Genomic DNA, 16,041 nt, shown 5'->3' on the forward strand with positions numbered 1-16,041 from the left:
GCGTGAAGCGGTGTAGTTCATGTTCCTCATGAATTTTCAAAAATTAAATTCATTTCTTATATTTACATTATTATTTTTTTTTTTTTTTTTTTTGATGAGTTGCCACAAATAACGCCATTCAAATGTCATTTTTAAAGCAAAACAGTTTGCACTATAGCTTTGACGTCAAGTACGTTATTATGACGTAACAATGGAGACATGGTAGTTCATCAAGCTCCTGACAGCTCAGTATTACGTTACGCTACAACTTCATATCATTATTCGTAGGGAAAGTAGTCCCGGAGAATTGACACTGTATGGAGTTTGGGTAGTTCATGAGAAAATGAACAGTATTCGAATTTGCAAAGAATATTAAGGAAAAATATTCGGAAATGTAAATATTCTCATATGAATAGATATAAAAATCTTCTTTTTTTTTAAAAAAAGGAAATTATCAGAGATTGGAAATGAATAATTTTTTTAATCATTGAAAATGGTGGGGGGGGGGGGGGTAGAGACAATCCTGTCCACTAGAACCTCTGCTTTTGTAGGGCAACCGAAAAACACAATTAATGATTAATAAATGACTGATGCAGTATGTTACAATACCGTGTTACCTGTAGAACCATGAGAACTCCGTCCCTTTGAAACTGTTAAACAGTGTTAAATAGTCTATTTGAAAAAGTCGAGGAAAGTCCATAGTTCGATTCTTCGACACCAGAAAACAGGCTAGGATAATAAAAAGTTTACATCGTTACGCATAATTCTATATGAATTAACCGAAACATTTACGTACGACCTACCTATTAATTAGCAAAACCTTTTCCTCCAATTTTTTATTACTTGTTTTGAATTATATTCTTGTAAATCATTGATCATTTTGTGATCATTGTTTCAAATATTTATGCCACATTCAAACACTCGATAAAGTTTTAATACGAAGACACGGCTATTTCTAGTTGTCCTTAGCAACATGACTCTAAATAGGACACACAGACAGACATAATTGTAAGGAGTGCAGAAAAAAATTGGCGAGTAGGATATTAAACATAAAGCTTTTATAAATATGGCCGAGGTAAGTATGAAAAAAAAAATTATATTATGTTGCTTTTGATTTAGCAAGGTTTCTTTTTTCGTTGAAGAAACGATTTTCTATGTTATAAAGATGTTGCTATGCATAAATCAGTGTATGTGTAAATCGGTGTTTCCATAATCCTCATACAAAAGAGTTTATCATAAGATCATGATTTTTTTTTTAAATAAAACACATTCTCTCCATGCGTCAATATATATGCGGAATCAAACTAATTCCCTGATTGTATATTGGAAGAACTTTTTTTTAATTAACTCAGGTCTGGTACAATCACTAGATTTAGCTACGTACGTAGCTTGAATTACTTACATAGCTTTATTTACCTACCTGAAGTAGCTTTATTTAGCTACTAAATCAAACTTTTTTCTTAAATTAGCATTCTTCCCAGAAAGTGCAGAAAATTGCACTCTGATAATTTTCAACTCTGAACTCGTCTGAAAACAATTCATGAAAAAATCACTCTTGGAGATGTGTCTTTTTTTGTGCAATTGCAATCAAAGTTCTAAAAGTTTTGGGGCTATATACAACAGTAAATTTGTGACCTAACAGTTACTTCTTGAGTGTAATAACAAAGAAAACCAGTTTTGGTTAACATGAGCACAATGTGAAGTAATCATACTTATCCACGCCTCATTGCGCACAAGGTGTGTACAGTTACTCAAACAATGGGAATACATATTTTCCTTAAAAGTGATCAAACGCAGCAATGTTAAAACTATCTCTGCTTTAGATTGCTTTTTAAATGATATCTAGAATAAATATTAGTAGACATTTTCTTGCGACTTTTTGTCTTTTTAAAATAAAAAGCAAAATTGTGAAAAGTTGCCTTGAAATAGCTAAATAAAGCTACCTGAGGTAGGTAAATAAAGCTACGGTAGGTAATTTTAGCTAAAGGTACTGATTGTACTGGACCTGACTAGTGCATGTAAACAGGTAGAAACGATTCATCACTTAAACAATAAAGACTAAAATTGTGTTCTTAGTTATCGAGGCAATGAGGAATGTAAAAATTTGTTTATATTTTATTAGTCAAAGAATGAATTTGAATTCTAAAAAAATTATGATATCCAGTAAATTATATAAACAGGAAGATTAATGAAATCTGTATATGTATGATAAAATATTGAAAAAAAACATTGGTGTGCTTGTAATTATATTTCACAAAAGAATAAATATAGTAAATGCCATTGATTTACCATACCACATATCCTATCATTCATGCCTTTAACAAATATCATCTTTGTCAAATCTTTATCCCAAATATTCATTTTTTGTTTCACGTGAATTAATTTATGTATTTGATAATCAAACTGGCTAAATCAAATGTGATTTGTGCACTAAGATTTCTGGGGTTGTTTTTTTTTATCTACCAATTGCGAATGGTACCCATACTCATTGCAATGGAAAAGGTAGCATCAAGCTACACAAATTTAGAATGTTTTAGATTGTTTTAATATCTCTTAATCTTCTCATGTTTTTAAAGTTGTCAATAATATAAAAGCAAATTACAATGTTTTAGCCGTCTTTTTCTCAGCAAGTGAATTGGAAATGTTTAAAGTATCAAAGTTGGGAAGAAATTGGGGTGGGGGGTGGGGGGGTGTCATTGAAAATGATAACTTTTATTTGTACTACAACCTATCCATGCGAATAAAATGCTGAGTGTGACATTACTTGTCAATTTCACAGTATTCATGAATACATGAAGTAGTGATGAAAGTAACTATGTCAGTATATCACTTTATTACATACTAAGCAATAAATACAGTCTTTCTGCATGGGGGATATGCCTGATGCCATAATTTAATAGCCATATCAGGTTCTAGGGATGATAAGGATCGTGCAGGGGTGATTCAGATTATTCTAACCCTGTGCACAGTGAACCTTTTTTTTTTTTAAAAAAAAAATGAACTTGCAGTAAAACACATTCAGAGTTATTGCAAATATCAACTTAACTGACAGGTCAATTAATTTTGTTTAAAAAATTAAGATGCATGTTGTATTAAACTTTGTAATATTTATATTCATTCAGGAAAAGGCTAAAGGCGGGATGGATGATAGTGCATTTGAATCCCTTGAAAAGGACTTTAAAGAGGTAATACATGTACATATAGAGCAGTTAATCTTTAAATCCACTAACATTAAAATTACAGTGTTCTTTATAATTAGTAAGTATAAATATAGAAAGATAAGGAATTTAAAAATTATTTGTTTTTTTTCCCTAAATTTCTCTAGGTTCTTGAACAACTGAAAGGGGACAAAACACTTGACAAGTTTCGACAAGAATATGAAAAGCTTCATAAAGCCCTGAAGAAGAGTCATGAGAGTGAGAAACGTTTAATGCAAAAAACAAGGGAGTTAAATGCTGAAATCACAGCCAACTCAGCCAAGGTTGCTACAGCATTAAAACTGTCTCAAGAAGACCAGAACCAAATCCAATCATTAAAGAAAGAAATTGAGAAGGCATGGAAAACTCGGGATGCTGCGTATGAAAAGGAAACAAGGGCAAGAGAAACAATTCAACAACTAAAAATGGAGATTGCTAACTTAAGTAAGCTCGTGGAGCAGGGAGCTGGACTTACTATGGGACAAGAACATAGGTATTGGTCTAAAAAGATACTTAAAAAAATGTATTGAAGACTATATACATATATAATCATAATACAATACTCTTGCAACCTTGAAACTCATTTAGAATATTGAATGTTGAAAGTCAAACCATGCTTGTTTTTAATAAATAAGCATTTGGGGAGGGGGGGATGCACTCCACATGAAATAGTATGAAATGACATTATAAAAGTTTAATTTTCCTCATTTTTAAGAGGATACAATAATTCTAACATGACTTTGATGAAAAACAAATAAAGGTATGAAAAATCTTTTACATGCTTTTATTTGTAATTTATAATAAAATTCACTTCATTGATTTATTTGCTAACAAAATGTGATAACATTTGTCATGCTTTTAAACTCATTTCCTTTTTATTTGCTAGTGTCAATGAACTCTTAAAAATGAAGGAGGAATTAACAAAGGAGAGAGATGAGCAACTGAATGAGATCGTCAAACTACGAGAGTCATTGGCGCAAGCTGCCTCACAGCAGCAGAAGCTGGAGTCAGATAAGAAGGAATGTGAGGAAAAAATACAAGAGGTACATGTCATTCATAATTTGCATACTGTAAATCACTTTTTATTTGTGAGTATTTATATGGTGACATTTATGCAAGACTGTCAGTTCAATCTGGCATGTATTTTTATTATGGAGATTACTTAAAACAATTAACAGAATTCGTGAAAATTTTGTCTCACTTATAAATATCTTATGACTGACCCGCAAAAATAAAATGTCAAGAATATTTTGGTGATACGATATTTTCTTTAAAACTTTATCATTACCTTATTGATTATATATACACTTATGTAGTTACATGTAATATCAGCTCTTACTAGCAATGTTTGATCTCATTTCTATTTTAAAATTTTATCACAGCTTAACCAAGAGATCCAAGTTAAAAACAATGAAGCTCAGAGAGAGAGCAGAAAGAAGGATAAGATGGAGAGAGAGCTGAAGCAAGCAAAGGCTGATCTGGATGCCAAGACTGGGGAGATCAAGAATCTACAGGGCCGTATAGAGAATTACAAAAGTGACATCACTAAACTGGAGCAGCAGATGAAAGAACAGAAGGTAAAACTTTATACTTCAACTCTTGTAATACTGAATATTTATATATAAATTATATTTGAAAATTCTATTTTTAAAAAAAATCAATTTTTCAAGTCTTTTCTGTTACTGATATAATTCATGGATTTTTTTCGTGCAGATTTTGAATGAGAGAACCATAAAGGATGCTGACATTTTACATACCAGATTTGCCAAGCTTCAGTCAGACTTTGAAGCACAGTTGATAACTACAGATCAGCTGACTGCGGAGAACCAAGCCCGAGTCACTGAGCTGAAGGTACACATCATACAGCATATTACTTATATCACTTTGCTAGAACATAAGAAAGATTAATGTGAACAATAAATCAGTTTTCAGAGTATTACGTATGTTTCCTACAGTAAAAACAATTGATGTACACTGAGATTTTTGTCTTTAAAAATCTTTCACACATACAAAAATATTGTTTCATACAAATTTTTTAATTTATATCTGTAGCAAAAAGAAGATGAAGTGAACCAGCTCAAACAGGAGACACAACGGCTCAACAAAATGAGAGAGACAATTCAGAGGAAACTTCGGCAAGTGGAGGAAAATAAGTCAGATGTAGAACAGCAGAGGGAAACTCTCAAGAGTCAAATTATTGGTTTGGAGAGAGGTAATTTAAAGGCTTCATCATTTCCTTGCAAAATGATAATCTTTTACAAAAATTTCATGAAAAAAATGTGCTCATGCAAGTTTTCTTGAAAATGAAATTGTTAATCTATGTTTTATCTTTGTAAAACAGAGTTGGAGGCAGCCAAGAAACAAGCTGAGGCTGATAAGAAAACAATTGATGATAGAACAAGGGAGCGTGACATCCTACAAAAGGTATGTTCTTGTGAAAATCAATAAAGCCCACTAAGAATATATTGCTTTTGAAAATACATACATGTACATCTAAAACAAGGGAGTTTAACTATATATTTGTGTAATACAGAGCATGTTAAAAGCAGCCAGTGCCACTCAAAAGCAGATCCATCTTGTTCGGCTCCATGAGCAGTCAAAGAAGAACCTTGAACAAGACATACAGAATTACAGAGAGGAGGCCCAGAAACAGAGGAAGATCATCTACCAGCTGGAGAAGGAGAGAGATCGCTACATTAATGAGGCCAGCGATCTTACTCAGAGGGTAGGTGATCCAAGTTCTACTAACTACATGTAACTAAGGTCTTAAATGTAACTGGTAACAAACTGAAGGACACACTTCATTTTATATTGTACGGTAAAACTTGTCAAATTTGGACACCACTGGTTCTTTAGAAATTGGCCAGATTAGACAACACCTGGATTAAACAATTAGAAATTTTTTGTCTTTGGTAGGTTCTCTCACATATGGAAGATGTAAAAGTTCGTGAGATGCAGATTTTCGACTACAAGAAGAAAATTGCTGAGGCTGACACCAAACTCAGGCAGCAGCAGAACTTGTATGAGGCTGTTAGGAGTGACAGGAACTTGTACAGCAAGAACCTCATTGAGTCTCAGGTAAGCCATATTATGTTTTCTTGAAAAATCTTAAGAAAGAAAGAATGCATGAGCATGTAAGAGAACTTATAGCCTGGAATAATAGCTTGATAACTGAAAATATTTTGGTAATTAATATTAGGATGAGATCACTGAGATGAAGAGGAAGCTGAAAATCATGAACCACCAGATTGATCAGCTGAAGGAGGAAATTCAGGCTAAAGAAAACGCTCTCCTCAAGGAACACTTTGAGCACCAGAGAGTAGAGAAGGACAAGGAGAACCTTAAATCTGAGCTGAACCGCCTCAAACAGCAGGCTCAGGAGAGCAAGGCTTATATAGAGGCTCAGGAAGCTGAGGAGAGAAAGCTGCTGAAGATCATCGCTGAGGCTGATGCTGAGAGAGTCAGACAGAAGAAGGAACTGGATCAGGTAAGACATGTAACATAGAAATATTAGCGAATAAGACAATCATGTAAATTTAGGATAAGGCCGAAAATTAACTTTCTCTTATAATTAATGTACTTTGAGAATTACTTAAGTTTCTTTTGCTTATCTTCTTTAATTTTCTTCTTTCCAGGTGATTAGTGAGAGAGATATTTTAGGAACCCAGCTCGTGAGACGAAACGATGAGTTGGCTCTTCTGTATGAGAAGATAAAGATACAACAGTCCACACTGAACAAGGGAGAGATACAGTACAACCAGAGACTGGAGGATATCAGAGTACTGAAGCTGGAAATCAAGAAACTCCGACGGGCAAATGCCATCCTAGAGAAGAGAGTAGCCAATGTGAAAGACCTCAGGTAAACAGGCCACAATCTAATATAACTGTTCTGAAATGGTTTCTCCAACTTGATGAGGTTTTGAGTATTACATGCATAATTCACTGAATCCTGCCTTTCCAGACTTGAAGTCTACCACATTCAGAGGGAATTACTGAGGGAAAGAACAAGATGCAAGGCTCTTGAGGAAGAGTTGGAAAATCCAATGAACATTCACAGATGGAGAAAGCTGGAGGCAAGTGTTTAACTTCACCAGCAAATATCTTAGATATTTATAAAATACCTTGTTTATAAGTTACATCTAAATTTGTAGCAGCAGCTGTTTATATGAGCCTTTTTCTCTCTACAGGGTAGTGATCCAAGCACCTATGAGATGATCCAGAAGATTCAAACTCTGCAGAAGCGATTGATCTCCAAGACAGAGGAGGTAGTGGAAAAGGAGCTACTGATCCAAGAAAAGGAAAAACTATATCTAGAGCTGAAACACATCCTGGCCCGACAGCCCGGCCCCGAAGTGGCAGAGCAGCTCACCATCTACCAACAGACACTCAAAGAAAAGACCAAACAAATGAAGGTATGTCTGCACTGTCAAGAGGTCTTGCTGAGTTAAGTTCATTATTGAAATTTTATATTTCTTTATACTAAGTTCAAACTATTTTTTTACAGTCTATGGCCTCTGAATTAAATATGTATGAATCCCAAGTCAACGAATACAAATATGAGATAGAGAGAATAGCTAGAGAGCTACAGGAAGTCAAGAAGAAATATTTCATGCAGAAAAAGAAAGAACAACAAACAAAGTAAGTTCAGAATGGAATAAATTGTCAGGATATTTTTTATCTGTTGATAAAGTTTTAAACAGTAAAAAAATGCAGTGTTCCTCACGGCATTTGCTCGAATGATTTAATATAAGAAAGTTATTCCTGCACGATAATGAGGTAGTAGTTCATGATAAACTTTTTCCTTCACAGAGAGAGGGAGCGGGCTTTAGCACAGGCCGGGGCCCCTGTCATCCAACCACAGAGGACAGATGGGCCTCGGTTCACGGGAGGAGGCTTCAACCTGAAGTCCACTAAAACAGCTGCTTAGCACTGCCATGTAGCTAGGCAATATTGAACTTATTCTATATGAACACTTCCTAGGAATTTTATTTTGGACTCTACTATATAGGGAATTTTGTTTTATTTATACTTACGGATCTGCTTCTAAATTTGGTTTCCATTTTGAAATATGTATGCATTTGTTTGATTTCCAGCACAAAACAAATATTTGAAGAAATAAACAAATTTATTTAAATATATGTTAATTTTACATGGAAGTTTTTTTTTTTACTGTCTGTGATAAAACTTGTTTTCATACAGAGTATTTATTATATCTAATAAATTTCCCAAAATTGTTTTTCTTAATTCTTTCATTGCTGCCTGCATACATGTATATGCAATTCAACCATAAAAATGAAGAGGATGAGTTTTGTAAAACAAGAGGACCGTAGACCTTGACAGCTAGTCCGTGGGCTATGAAAAATTTAACCCCACATGAAACTGCAAAATGCATTTTAAATACTGATACCTGAACAACTTAATTTGCCCTACCCTGAGCCATGCACAATCTGGTAAATGACCAAAAGCTTACTGCCATCATGCATACAGTTAACTTGCTAAATGTTCAGGAATAAATAAGATTTTCAAAGGTATATCCTACAATAATTTTTTAGTATACAACTAACTTAGCCCCACACTAGGGCCTGAACCAAAAAACTGAATTTCACAATTTGGTACAGTACTTGCTGCTCATTAAACATGTAATCATGCAAAAAAAAAAAATTGCCTGCTTCATGTCCATAAGTAAAGAAGATTTTCAAAGTTGTAATGTATTTTCACAACAATCTTTGCCCCACCATGGGACCTGAACACAGAAATCATGAATTTCACATTTCTGGTAGAAGGCTAGCTTCTTGTAAAGTTTACCTGCAAGATGTCCATGTGTAAAGACTCTCAAAGGTCCAATATATTTTCCAATATATATGATCAACTTAGACTTGCCCTGAGGCCTGAACTCTGGGCTCACCGGATGTACATTTCATTTTTTTTCTTAAAAAAGTAATTTCAGAATATATTTTTAGGTCACCTAAGTTTACTCAGGTGATCTATTGCTATCTGTTTTCGTCCATCATCGTGTGGCTAGCAGGCTATAATAAGCAAGGGTATTTTTACCAGATTTTGAAATTCTTGGGCAACATTGCTTCGTCTATCAGTTAATTTTGTTTTATACTTCTATGGATACTTTACATGTTGTATTATACTCAGGTGACTGTTAAGGCCCTTGGGCCTCTTGTTTTTTTCCTAATGATTCAGCAGCAGAAAAGAATTTGTAACTTAAAACAGTATTTGGGTTTCTTACTAAATTTTGGTTCAATCCATATGCTTTTAACCAACATTTTGCCATTAGTATTATTAAAAACTGATAGAGTTTTCAAATATTCTAGAAGATTGTGACATATTTTAAGACTTTATTGGATACATGTAAATGTCCATTTTACAAATACAAAAAAGAGAACAAGGAAATTTGTAATTCATTTATACTGTCCTGGTGTCAAATAATCCCATTCTGATGACTGGCACAACATACTTTTAATTATCACACAAATCACAAACAACTTTATTGTTGAACAGTGACCTCCCCTTCCTGTGGCCACCAACTGGGAATATGAGCCCTAACATTGTAACATTGTCCACTAGGAGTAGAAATTACAAGCCTCTTTTTGACTTCAGCCAATCGAATTAGTCCTAATCCAAACTTATCCAATGAATTCCTGTACTTCCCAGCATTCTTCTTTGTATCTGCCGTTTCTATGGTATCTCCTGTTTTGACATCCTCTGGAACGCTGTGTGCATAAGAAATTCAATTAAATTGAATTGATTTTAGCTTTGATACAGCACACAATATTTAAAAATATGAATGTTATTTAAAACAAGTATGAATTAACTTCTCAAACTACAGGTATACTAAGTATTTTGAATATATATTATCAAATTCATTCATTCTGCAATATGCATTGTTTTAATATTTGTCTTAATTCATATATTATTGCTCATCAAAATTGTGTGTTACGGAATCTTGTAATCAGTCATTCTACAAAAACATGACCAATTAAGAATTTTTTATGTCGCTTACAAATTTACCATTGTAATATCTTAACTTTAAATTTAAAGGTCGATTTCAACTCTAAGACTTAACATACACACATGGTTTTGTAAATATTCACCGATATATATGCAGTTCAAGTTTTGATATGAACATAATGTAATGTTGAAAAACATATTCCACTGCAAATCTTAATGTCGCTTCATTTATTTACAAATTTCAAGATGAAATTTTTAGCCGTAAAATCGTTCCGAATAGATTACAATGAATGTTAAAAAATGTCTTTTATCCTATATAAAATGAAATCAAACCACTTCTCGCAAAGAAATGCATGGGTCTCCTTTCATGCGAATTCATAAGCATGTCGCTTAAAATTGATTAACTTCCATAACGATTTTGTTTTAAATTTCACGCATAGATTGCAGATTTCAAAAAGAACTGAAACTTATCTGAAAGTGACCACGGAACCTTATATCATCGACTCTAGTTGTGAGTCAGCTTTTTTAGATGATTACATAACAAAATGAATTAGAAAAAAAAAGTTGTCTCTCTTAAAAATTTAACTTCTGTAATAGTAATTCAGGAAAGTTTATGCATCAAAGGTATAAAGTTTTTTATCATTTTGGGAGTGAAATGCTTCATACTTTTGTTTAAAGGTGCTTAGACACAGATTTGAAGTTAATATTTTCTCAAAATTTCTGTATAATATCACGACTTATATATTGCAATAGCATTTCACACGAAAATATAATTAAAAACTTATTTTATCTGGAAATTATTGGAACTACGAATTCCTGGATGCGTTTGATTAACACATCCTTGCACTTTCACAAATTTTATCTTTATCCTTAATATTTAAGAAAAGAAGCGATTTTGTTTTGTATTAATGAAAAACATTACATCTATAATCCAGAAAATTCAGAGTAGAAATGTGCGAAAGCAAACCCCCTCACTAATATCGTCAGCCCGTGCTCAGTGTTGTGTACAGAGTTTAACAAATTGAATACACCCGTGAAACGTAAACTGTTTCTGTAAACAGGGCACGAGCTCTGTTATTGTTAATGTTTATGATTCACCGGGTGTGTTCAATTGTTAAAGTCTGCACACACCACTGAGCACAGACTGACAATACTGTGAGTGGGTTTTGCTTTCGAACATTTCTACTCTGAATTTTCTGGATTATAGTTTTAATACTTTTCATTTATACACAACAAAACTGCCACTTTTCTTAAGGATTAAGAATAAAATTAAGAATTGTGAAAGTGCAAGGATGTGTCAATCAAACGCGTCCAGAAATTTGAAGTTTCAATAACTTCGAGATGAAATAAGATTATTATATTTTAGTATGAAATGCTATAGCAACATATAAGTCATGAAATTATACAGAAAATCTGAGAAAATATTAACTTCAAATCTGTTTCCAAGCACCTTTAATATCCAAAAAGAAACTTTGATTTTAACTATTGAAGAGAATTTTAACTTTTATTGCTGGAAATTAACTTCCGTAAGAATTAACTTCCGTAACGATATTTTTCCCGAAAATTTAATTTAAATTTGGATTCATGCTAGACTTCCATGAATCATACTTTAGCGTTCTTTACTGAACATCAGAAACAAAAAATTGGTCAAATTCAGCTTTATTTAAAAAATAATAAGACTTGATCAAGCATTAACTTCCGTAACATTACCTTAAAATCAACGGTATCTTGAAATTGTTGTAAAAAGTTAATGATACCAGATTTGTGGACAATTCTTTGTTTTCAAGTTCACTGATATGTCCTTTAGAGAATTATGATGTTCATTTTGCTATTTGAAACAATTATTTTTTCATGTTTTTTACTCTGAATTGGTCCATTTATCGTAGAATGACTGAATATCTAATAAAGAAATCTTAATTATTTTTAATGTCCACTTCTTTAAATAACAGTTCAACTATTAAAAATAAGATATCAATTTTAGAGTTTCATTAGAATATGATATGCAGTTGTTCAAGTGATCAAATCCTGTAATGCCTTGAGGGCATTTTAGTAGATTTGATCAAGTACAAGCTGCATGTCAAATTTCAATGAAATTCTGAAAATGATATTTTATTTCTTATCTTTATATTTTCTATGTTGATTTGTTTTCTTATTGAGCTTCCATACTTATGTTTTGCAAAAAACCAGTCTGACCAACTTCACATCAACGAAAATTGATTGTTGATTTCGTTAGTATGGTCATATAAGGAAATACATTGGCAAATGTAATTGTAAATGTAAGAAAAGTAACTTCCAAGCATTATTTTAGTGTGTTCTTGTGGCATAATAAATATTGAGATACATTCTCCTTACCTGTCAAACTCTATAGGAACAAGTCGTTTCCTAATGACCCCAGTGTGGTGAGATCTGGCTGTCAGTTCCTGTCCTATATAACAGCCTTTACTAAAACTCACTGAAAATTTAAAATGTGTAGCTAGAACCAACTTTGTTTTATACCAGTAAGTTAAATAATTTCCAATGAATAGGCCTTGAAAATAAAACATTTTTTGCATCACAACTTACTACAATGCTAAAGTCAGTGGGAATTCTTTATATGCAATGGCATGCAAGAAGATTACATGTGTACAATGATTTTCAGTTGTCTCTCTTTGGCAAGAAATTTTACACAAACCTCCATCCCAGAAACCTGACTCCACCTCTTTGCAAATTACAGAAATATATTTAAGCCCAACACAATTTTCTGAACTTCAATTAAATCAATCATTTTATTCATCTTATAAGGACCAGTAAATAGTTTCTCATTCTCCAATATAGAAAACAAGTACTTGTTAAATTTTTGCAAAAAAAAAGTCAAAGATTTTAGTGTACCTCCATTATGAAAGACAAGGTTACTCTCTAGTGGTAGACATTGGCCAGGAGGAAGATCTAGTGTCCCCTCAGGGAGCCCCGTTTTATACCGCTGGATGTGGTACTCCCTCTCCTCTCTCACTTCTACTTCACAGTCAGTGTTAGTGGCTAAGTGAACATTTTCATTTTAGATCCTCATACATAATTTTAGTGCAAATTCATTGAAAGTTTCGACTTTTATTAGGTAGTGATACACTTTAACTTGCATCACATCAACATAACAAATAGTGATGGTTTATGTACCGGTAATATAAATGCTACATTAGATCAATGAAGAAATATAGCCTTGTGCATTCTGATGTTTTTAAAAGCATTGTAATGTCATCTATATTGCACTGCATGGCGTTACAGTTTCAACTGCAGAGATGTGCTACAATTTTTTGAACAGCTCATTTTGGAGGTCAAATGTAAAACTATGTTGCTAAAATACACAAAAACTGTCTTGAAATATAAGTGATATTTGAGCTCCCATCAAAAAAACACCAAGAGTGCTCAGCAGTCAGCAAGCCTCACCTTCTATCATGATTTCTTACCCTTCCCCAAATATCACATATTCCAAGACAGAGCGTAGAAGAATCAGGTAAAATTATTAAGCATAATTTGAATTCTCTTGATATCAAAATGCAGTGCAATCCTTTTGTTTTTTATTTTTTGTTTTTGTCAGTCACACCCAAAAGTCCAAATTGTCAGTAAAACTGTTTACTCTTGCATGACACCTTCATTTATATGTCTTCTACGTATATATTCTGAGTATAAAATACAACTATGATTCAGATAGTAAAAGACATTGTGACCATATGATTACTTCCTTCTTAATTTTTCACACTTCACTTTGGCACCAAATATCCAGCATATTGATTAATGGTCAGAAACTTCTTTCTGTTGTGTGCTTTGTAAAACTATCAAATATGAGAGTAGGTGTTTAAGAAATTTAATTTATTTACCTGCTATAACAGCCTGTTGGTCTCTGGCTACAATTCTCCAGCCAAAGACCTCTAGTCTTGGATCAGGTTCACAATGAATTACCTCCTCTTTTTTGAAAGGCAGCCACACTCTTTCACTTTGTTTTTCTGACGGCAAGGCAGCAAAGGTCTGGAATTCATTGCTCGCTTCTGCAATGTCTACCTGTAATGTGCGGTTATAATAAATACCACATATCCATATTACAGAAATAATTTTTTTATTTACGTTTATTGTTCATCACTCCAACACAGTGATTTTCAATTCATGCAAAATGCCCCTCTAAGAGAGACAACTCTAGCACTGATTAGTCAATGTTTCCTTTATAACATTTTTTATCACTGTTCAACATCAAATTTTACTCTGTAGAGAATTCTAAATTTGCTAGAATTTCATCTTTTCCTCTGTCCTCAGTAAAAACATTTCATATTCACAAGAAAAAAAAATCCATTTCAATGAGCAGCAGATTATTCACCCTCCACAGATTTTACACTAACCTTTTTCCTAATTTTATACTTTTTAAGAAGTTTAATCATGTCTTTTATGACTTCCTGGTCACATTCCATCAAAACACAAGGGACATCAGTGTCTTGATTCTTCCTATACATAATAATATCATACAGCACTCTTCCCTACAAAGAAACCAATTTCCTATGGATCACTCTTCTGGAACTGTGATTAAAATTCAGTTTCATCAAAGATATGAACATTTTTTTTTCATAAATGTGAGTGCTGAATATTCAAAGGTAGAATTTCTTATCTTTTTTATACATGCAAGTATTTCCTTTATAAAGAAACCAAAAAATAAAGGAGTAGAATCATTGTTCATCCCAAAAAAAACATGGTAATTTTCATCCATAAGAAAATCTTCATATTCTCTAGATGCATGTATGTATATGGTGATTACCTGAGGGTTAAGCATCATGGTATATATAGATCCCTGGTCTTCCTCTAACTGTGTGACATCATTTGTGACCAGCCCCTGTAAGAATGGTACCACATCCAACCCCTCTAGTTTTATCATACCCCTGCTCCTCATTCTGTACAATCTCCATGTCCTCCACTCACTGTAAGTCCGGGATTCCCTCCCAGTGAAATTAATAGTGTCTCTACTGCTGGGCTCCACCTTGTGACAGCGACATAGAATTGAAATTGGACATTGGCGTATTATTCTATTCCAGGTTGGCACCAGAAGTCTCATTTTACATGTCATCATTAGTTTCTTGAAAGTAGAAGTAGTAAAATAAAATTATCATTATACATTTTTTTCTGAAACACAAATATAAACCAAAAAAGTTAACTTGTAGTAATTTTGAATCTAATCTTGGATATTACTCTTCTTTAAACTTATACTAAAACATATGTTACTTCACTATCCAGTGCACATGAATCAGCCTAACTTATAATATTTGCTGCAATGGAAATATATCGGTGATTTTTTGTGATAAAAATATATATTCTTAATCAGGATGGTGAATCTGAATTCTTTTAAGTACCTTTCTTATATTGGACAAATGTAACATGTTTCTTAGTAACTACAAATTCAGAATGATTAGATACTGTATACAGGGAAATTTTCGCCCCCGTTTTAATTTCGCCCCTTTCGCCTTACCCTCATTTGGGCAAATTTAAAACGGGGCGAATTCAAAGAATACAGTATAATTTCTTAAACAAAACTATGAATGGGCGAATTTAAAACGGGGCAAAATTGTTTGCATGTGTGAAAGGGCGAAAATAATACGGGGCGAAAATAACCCTGTATACAGTATTCTATTTAGACTTGTTATGTGATTTAGCAGTCACATGATTTAAGCAAATATACTTGCAGAATTGAGACCACCCATAAATTTCAATACTGCATAACCTAGATAATATTCTAAGTTTAATTTATGAACATTTTCAACACCCACTGTAGTTTGTGAAAAGTGCTGCGATCATATATAGCTGTATAGATTCATAGGGGCCAGTAAAATTATATATATATATATATATATATATATATATATATATATATATATATATATATATATATATATAT

General features: G+C 32.9%; 2 protein-coding genes across 2 annotated transcripts; one reads left to right on the plus strand and one right to left on the minus strand.

Annotated features, from left to right (window-relative positions):
- The first annotated feature begins 955 nt into the window (after nt 1–955).
- On the plus strand, nt 956–8,289 carry LOC133191300 (cilia- and flagella-associated protein 58-like). The gene is made up of 16 exons (XM_061327054.1): nt 956–1,054; nt 3,102–3,164; nt 3,305–3,669; nt 4,063–4,219; nt 4,559–4,753; nt 4,890–5,027; nt 5,229–5,388; nt 5,518–5,600; nt 5,710–5,901; nt 6,093–6,254; nt 6,376–6,663; nt 6,812–7,035; nt 7,138–7,249; nt 7,364–7,588; nt 7,681–7,814; nt 7,986–8,289. Exons 1-16 carry the CDS (start codon nt 1,046–1,048, stop codon nt 8,101–8,103), a joined length of 2,625 nt encoding a protein of 874 aa, XP_061183038.1. The 5' UTR covers nt 956–1,045; the 3' UTR covers nt 8,104–8,289.
- Nucleotides 8,290–9,503: 1,214 nt separating this feature from the next.
- On the minus strand, nt 9,504–15,222 carry LOC133191312 (putative transferase CAF17 homolog, mitochondrial). The gene is made up of 6 exons (XM_061327063.1): nt 14,911–15,222; nt 14,501–14,635; nt 13,988–14,168; nt 13,005–13,151; nt 12,489–12,588; nt 9,504–9,898 (listed from the first exon to the last, which is right to left on the minus strand). The coding sequence occupies exons 1-6, from the start codon at nt 15,217–15,219 to the stop codon at nt 9,673–9,675; spliced, it is 1,098 nt and encodes a 365-aa protein (XP_061183047.1). The 5' UTR covers nt 15,220–15,222; the 3' UTR covers nt 9,504–9,672.
- Nucleotides 15,223–16,041: the final 819 nt, after the last annotated feature.

Source organism: Saccostrea echinata, unplaced genomic scaffold (assembly GCF_033153115.1).
Source record: "Saccostrea echinata isolate AGI-Se365-2 ecotype Australia unplaced genomic scaffold, CSIRO_AGI_Sech_v1 ptg000001l, whole genome shotgun sequence".
Lineage (NCBI taxonomy): Eukaryota > Metazoa > Mollusca > Bivalvia > Ostreida > Ostreidae > Saccostrea > Saccostrea echinata.

Excerpts from the sequence above, each read along its gene's own strand:
- LOC133191300 (XM_061327054.1), top strand. Across the intron at positions 5,902-6,092 it reads CCAGCGATCTTACTCAGAGG|GTTCTCTCACATATGGAAGA; the intron begins GTAGGTGATCCA and ends TGTCTTTGGTAG. Across the intron at positions 7,250-7,363 it reads ACAGATGGAGAAAGCTGGAG|GGTAGTGATCCAAGCACCTA; the intron begins GCAAGTGTTTAA and ends TTCTCTCTACAG.
- LOC133191312 (XM_061327063.1), bottom strand. The coding sequence starts at position 15,219 with ATGATGACATGTAAAATGAGACTTCTGGTGCCAACCTGGAATAGAATA. Across the intron at positions 14,169-14,500 it reads AGTATAAAATTAGGAAAAAG|GTAGACATTGCAGAAGCGAG; the intron begins GTTAGTGTAAAA and ends CGCACATTACAG. Across the intron at positions 13,152-13,987 it reads CCAACAGGCTGTTATAGCAG|CCACTAACACTGACTGTGAA; the intron begins GTAAATAAATTA and ends ATGTTCACTTAG.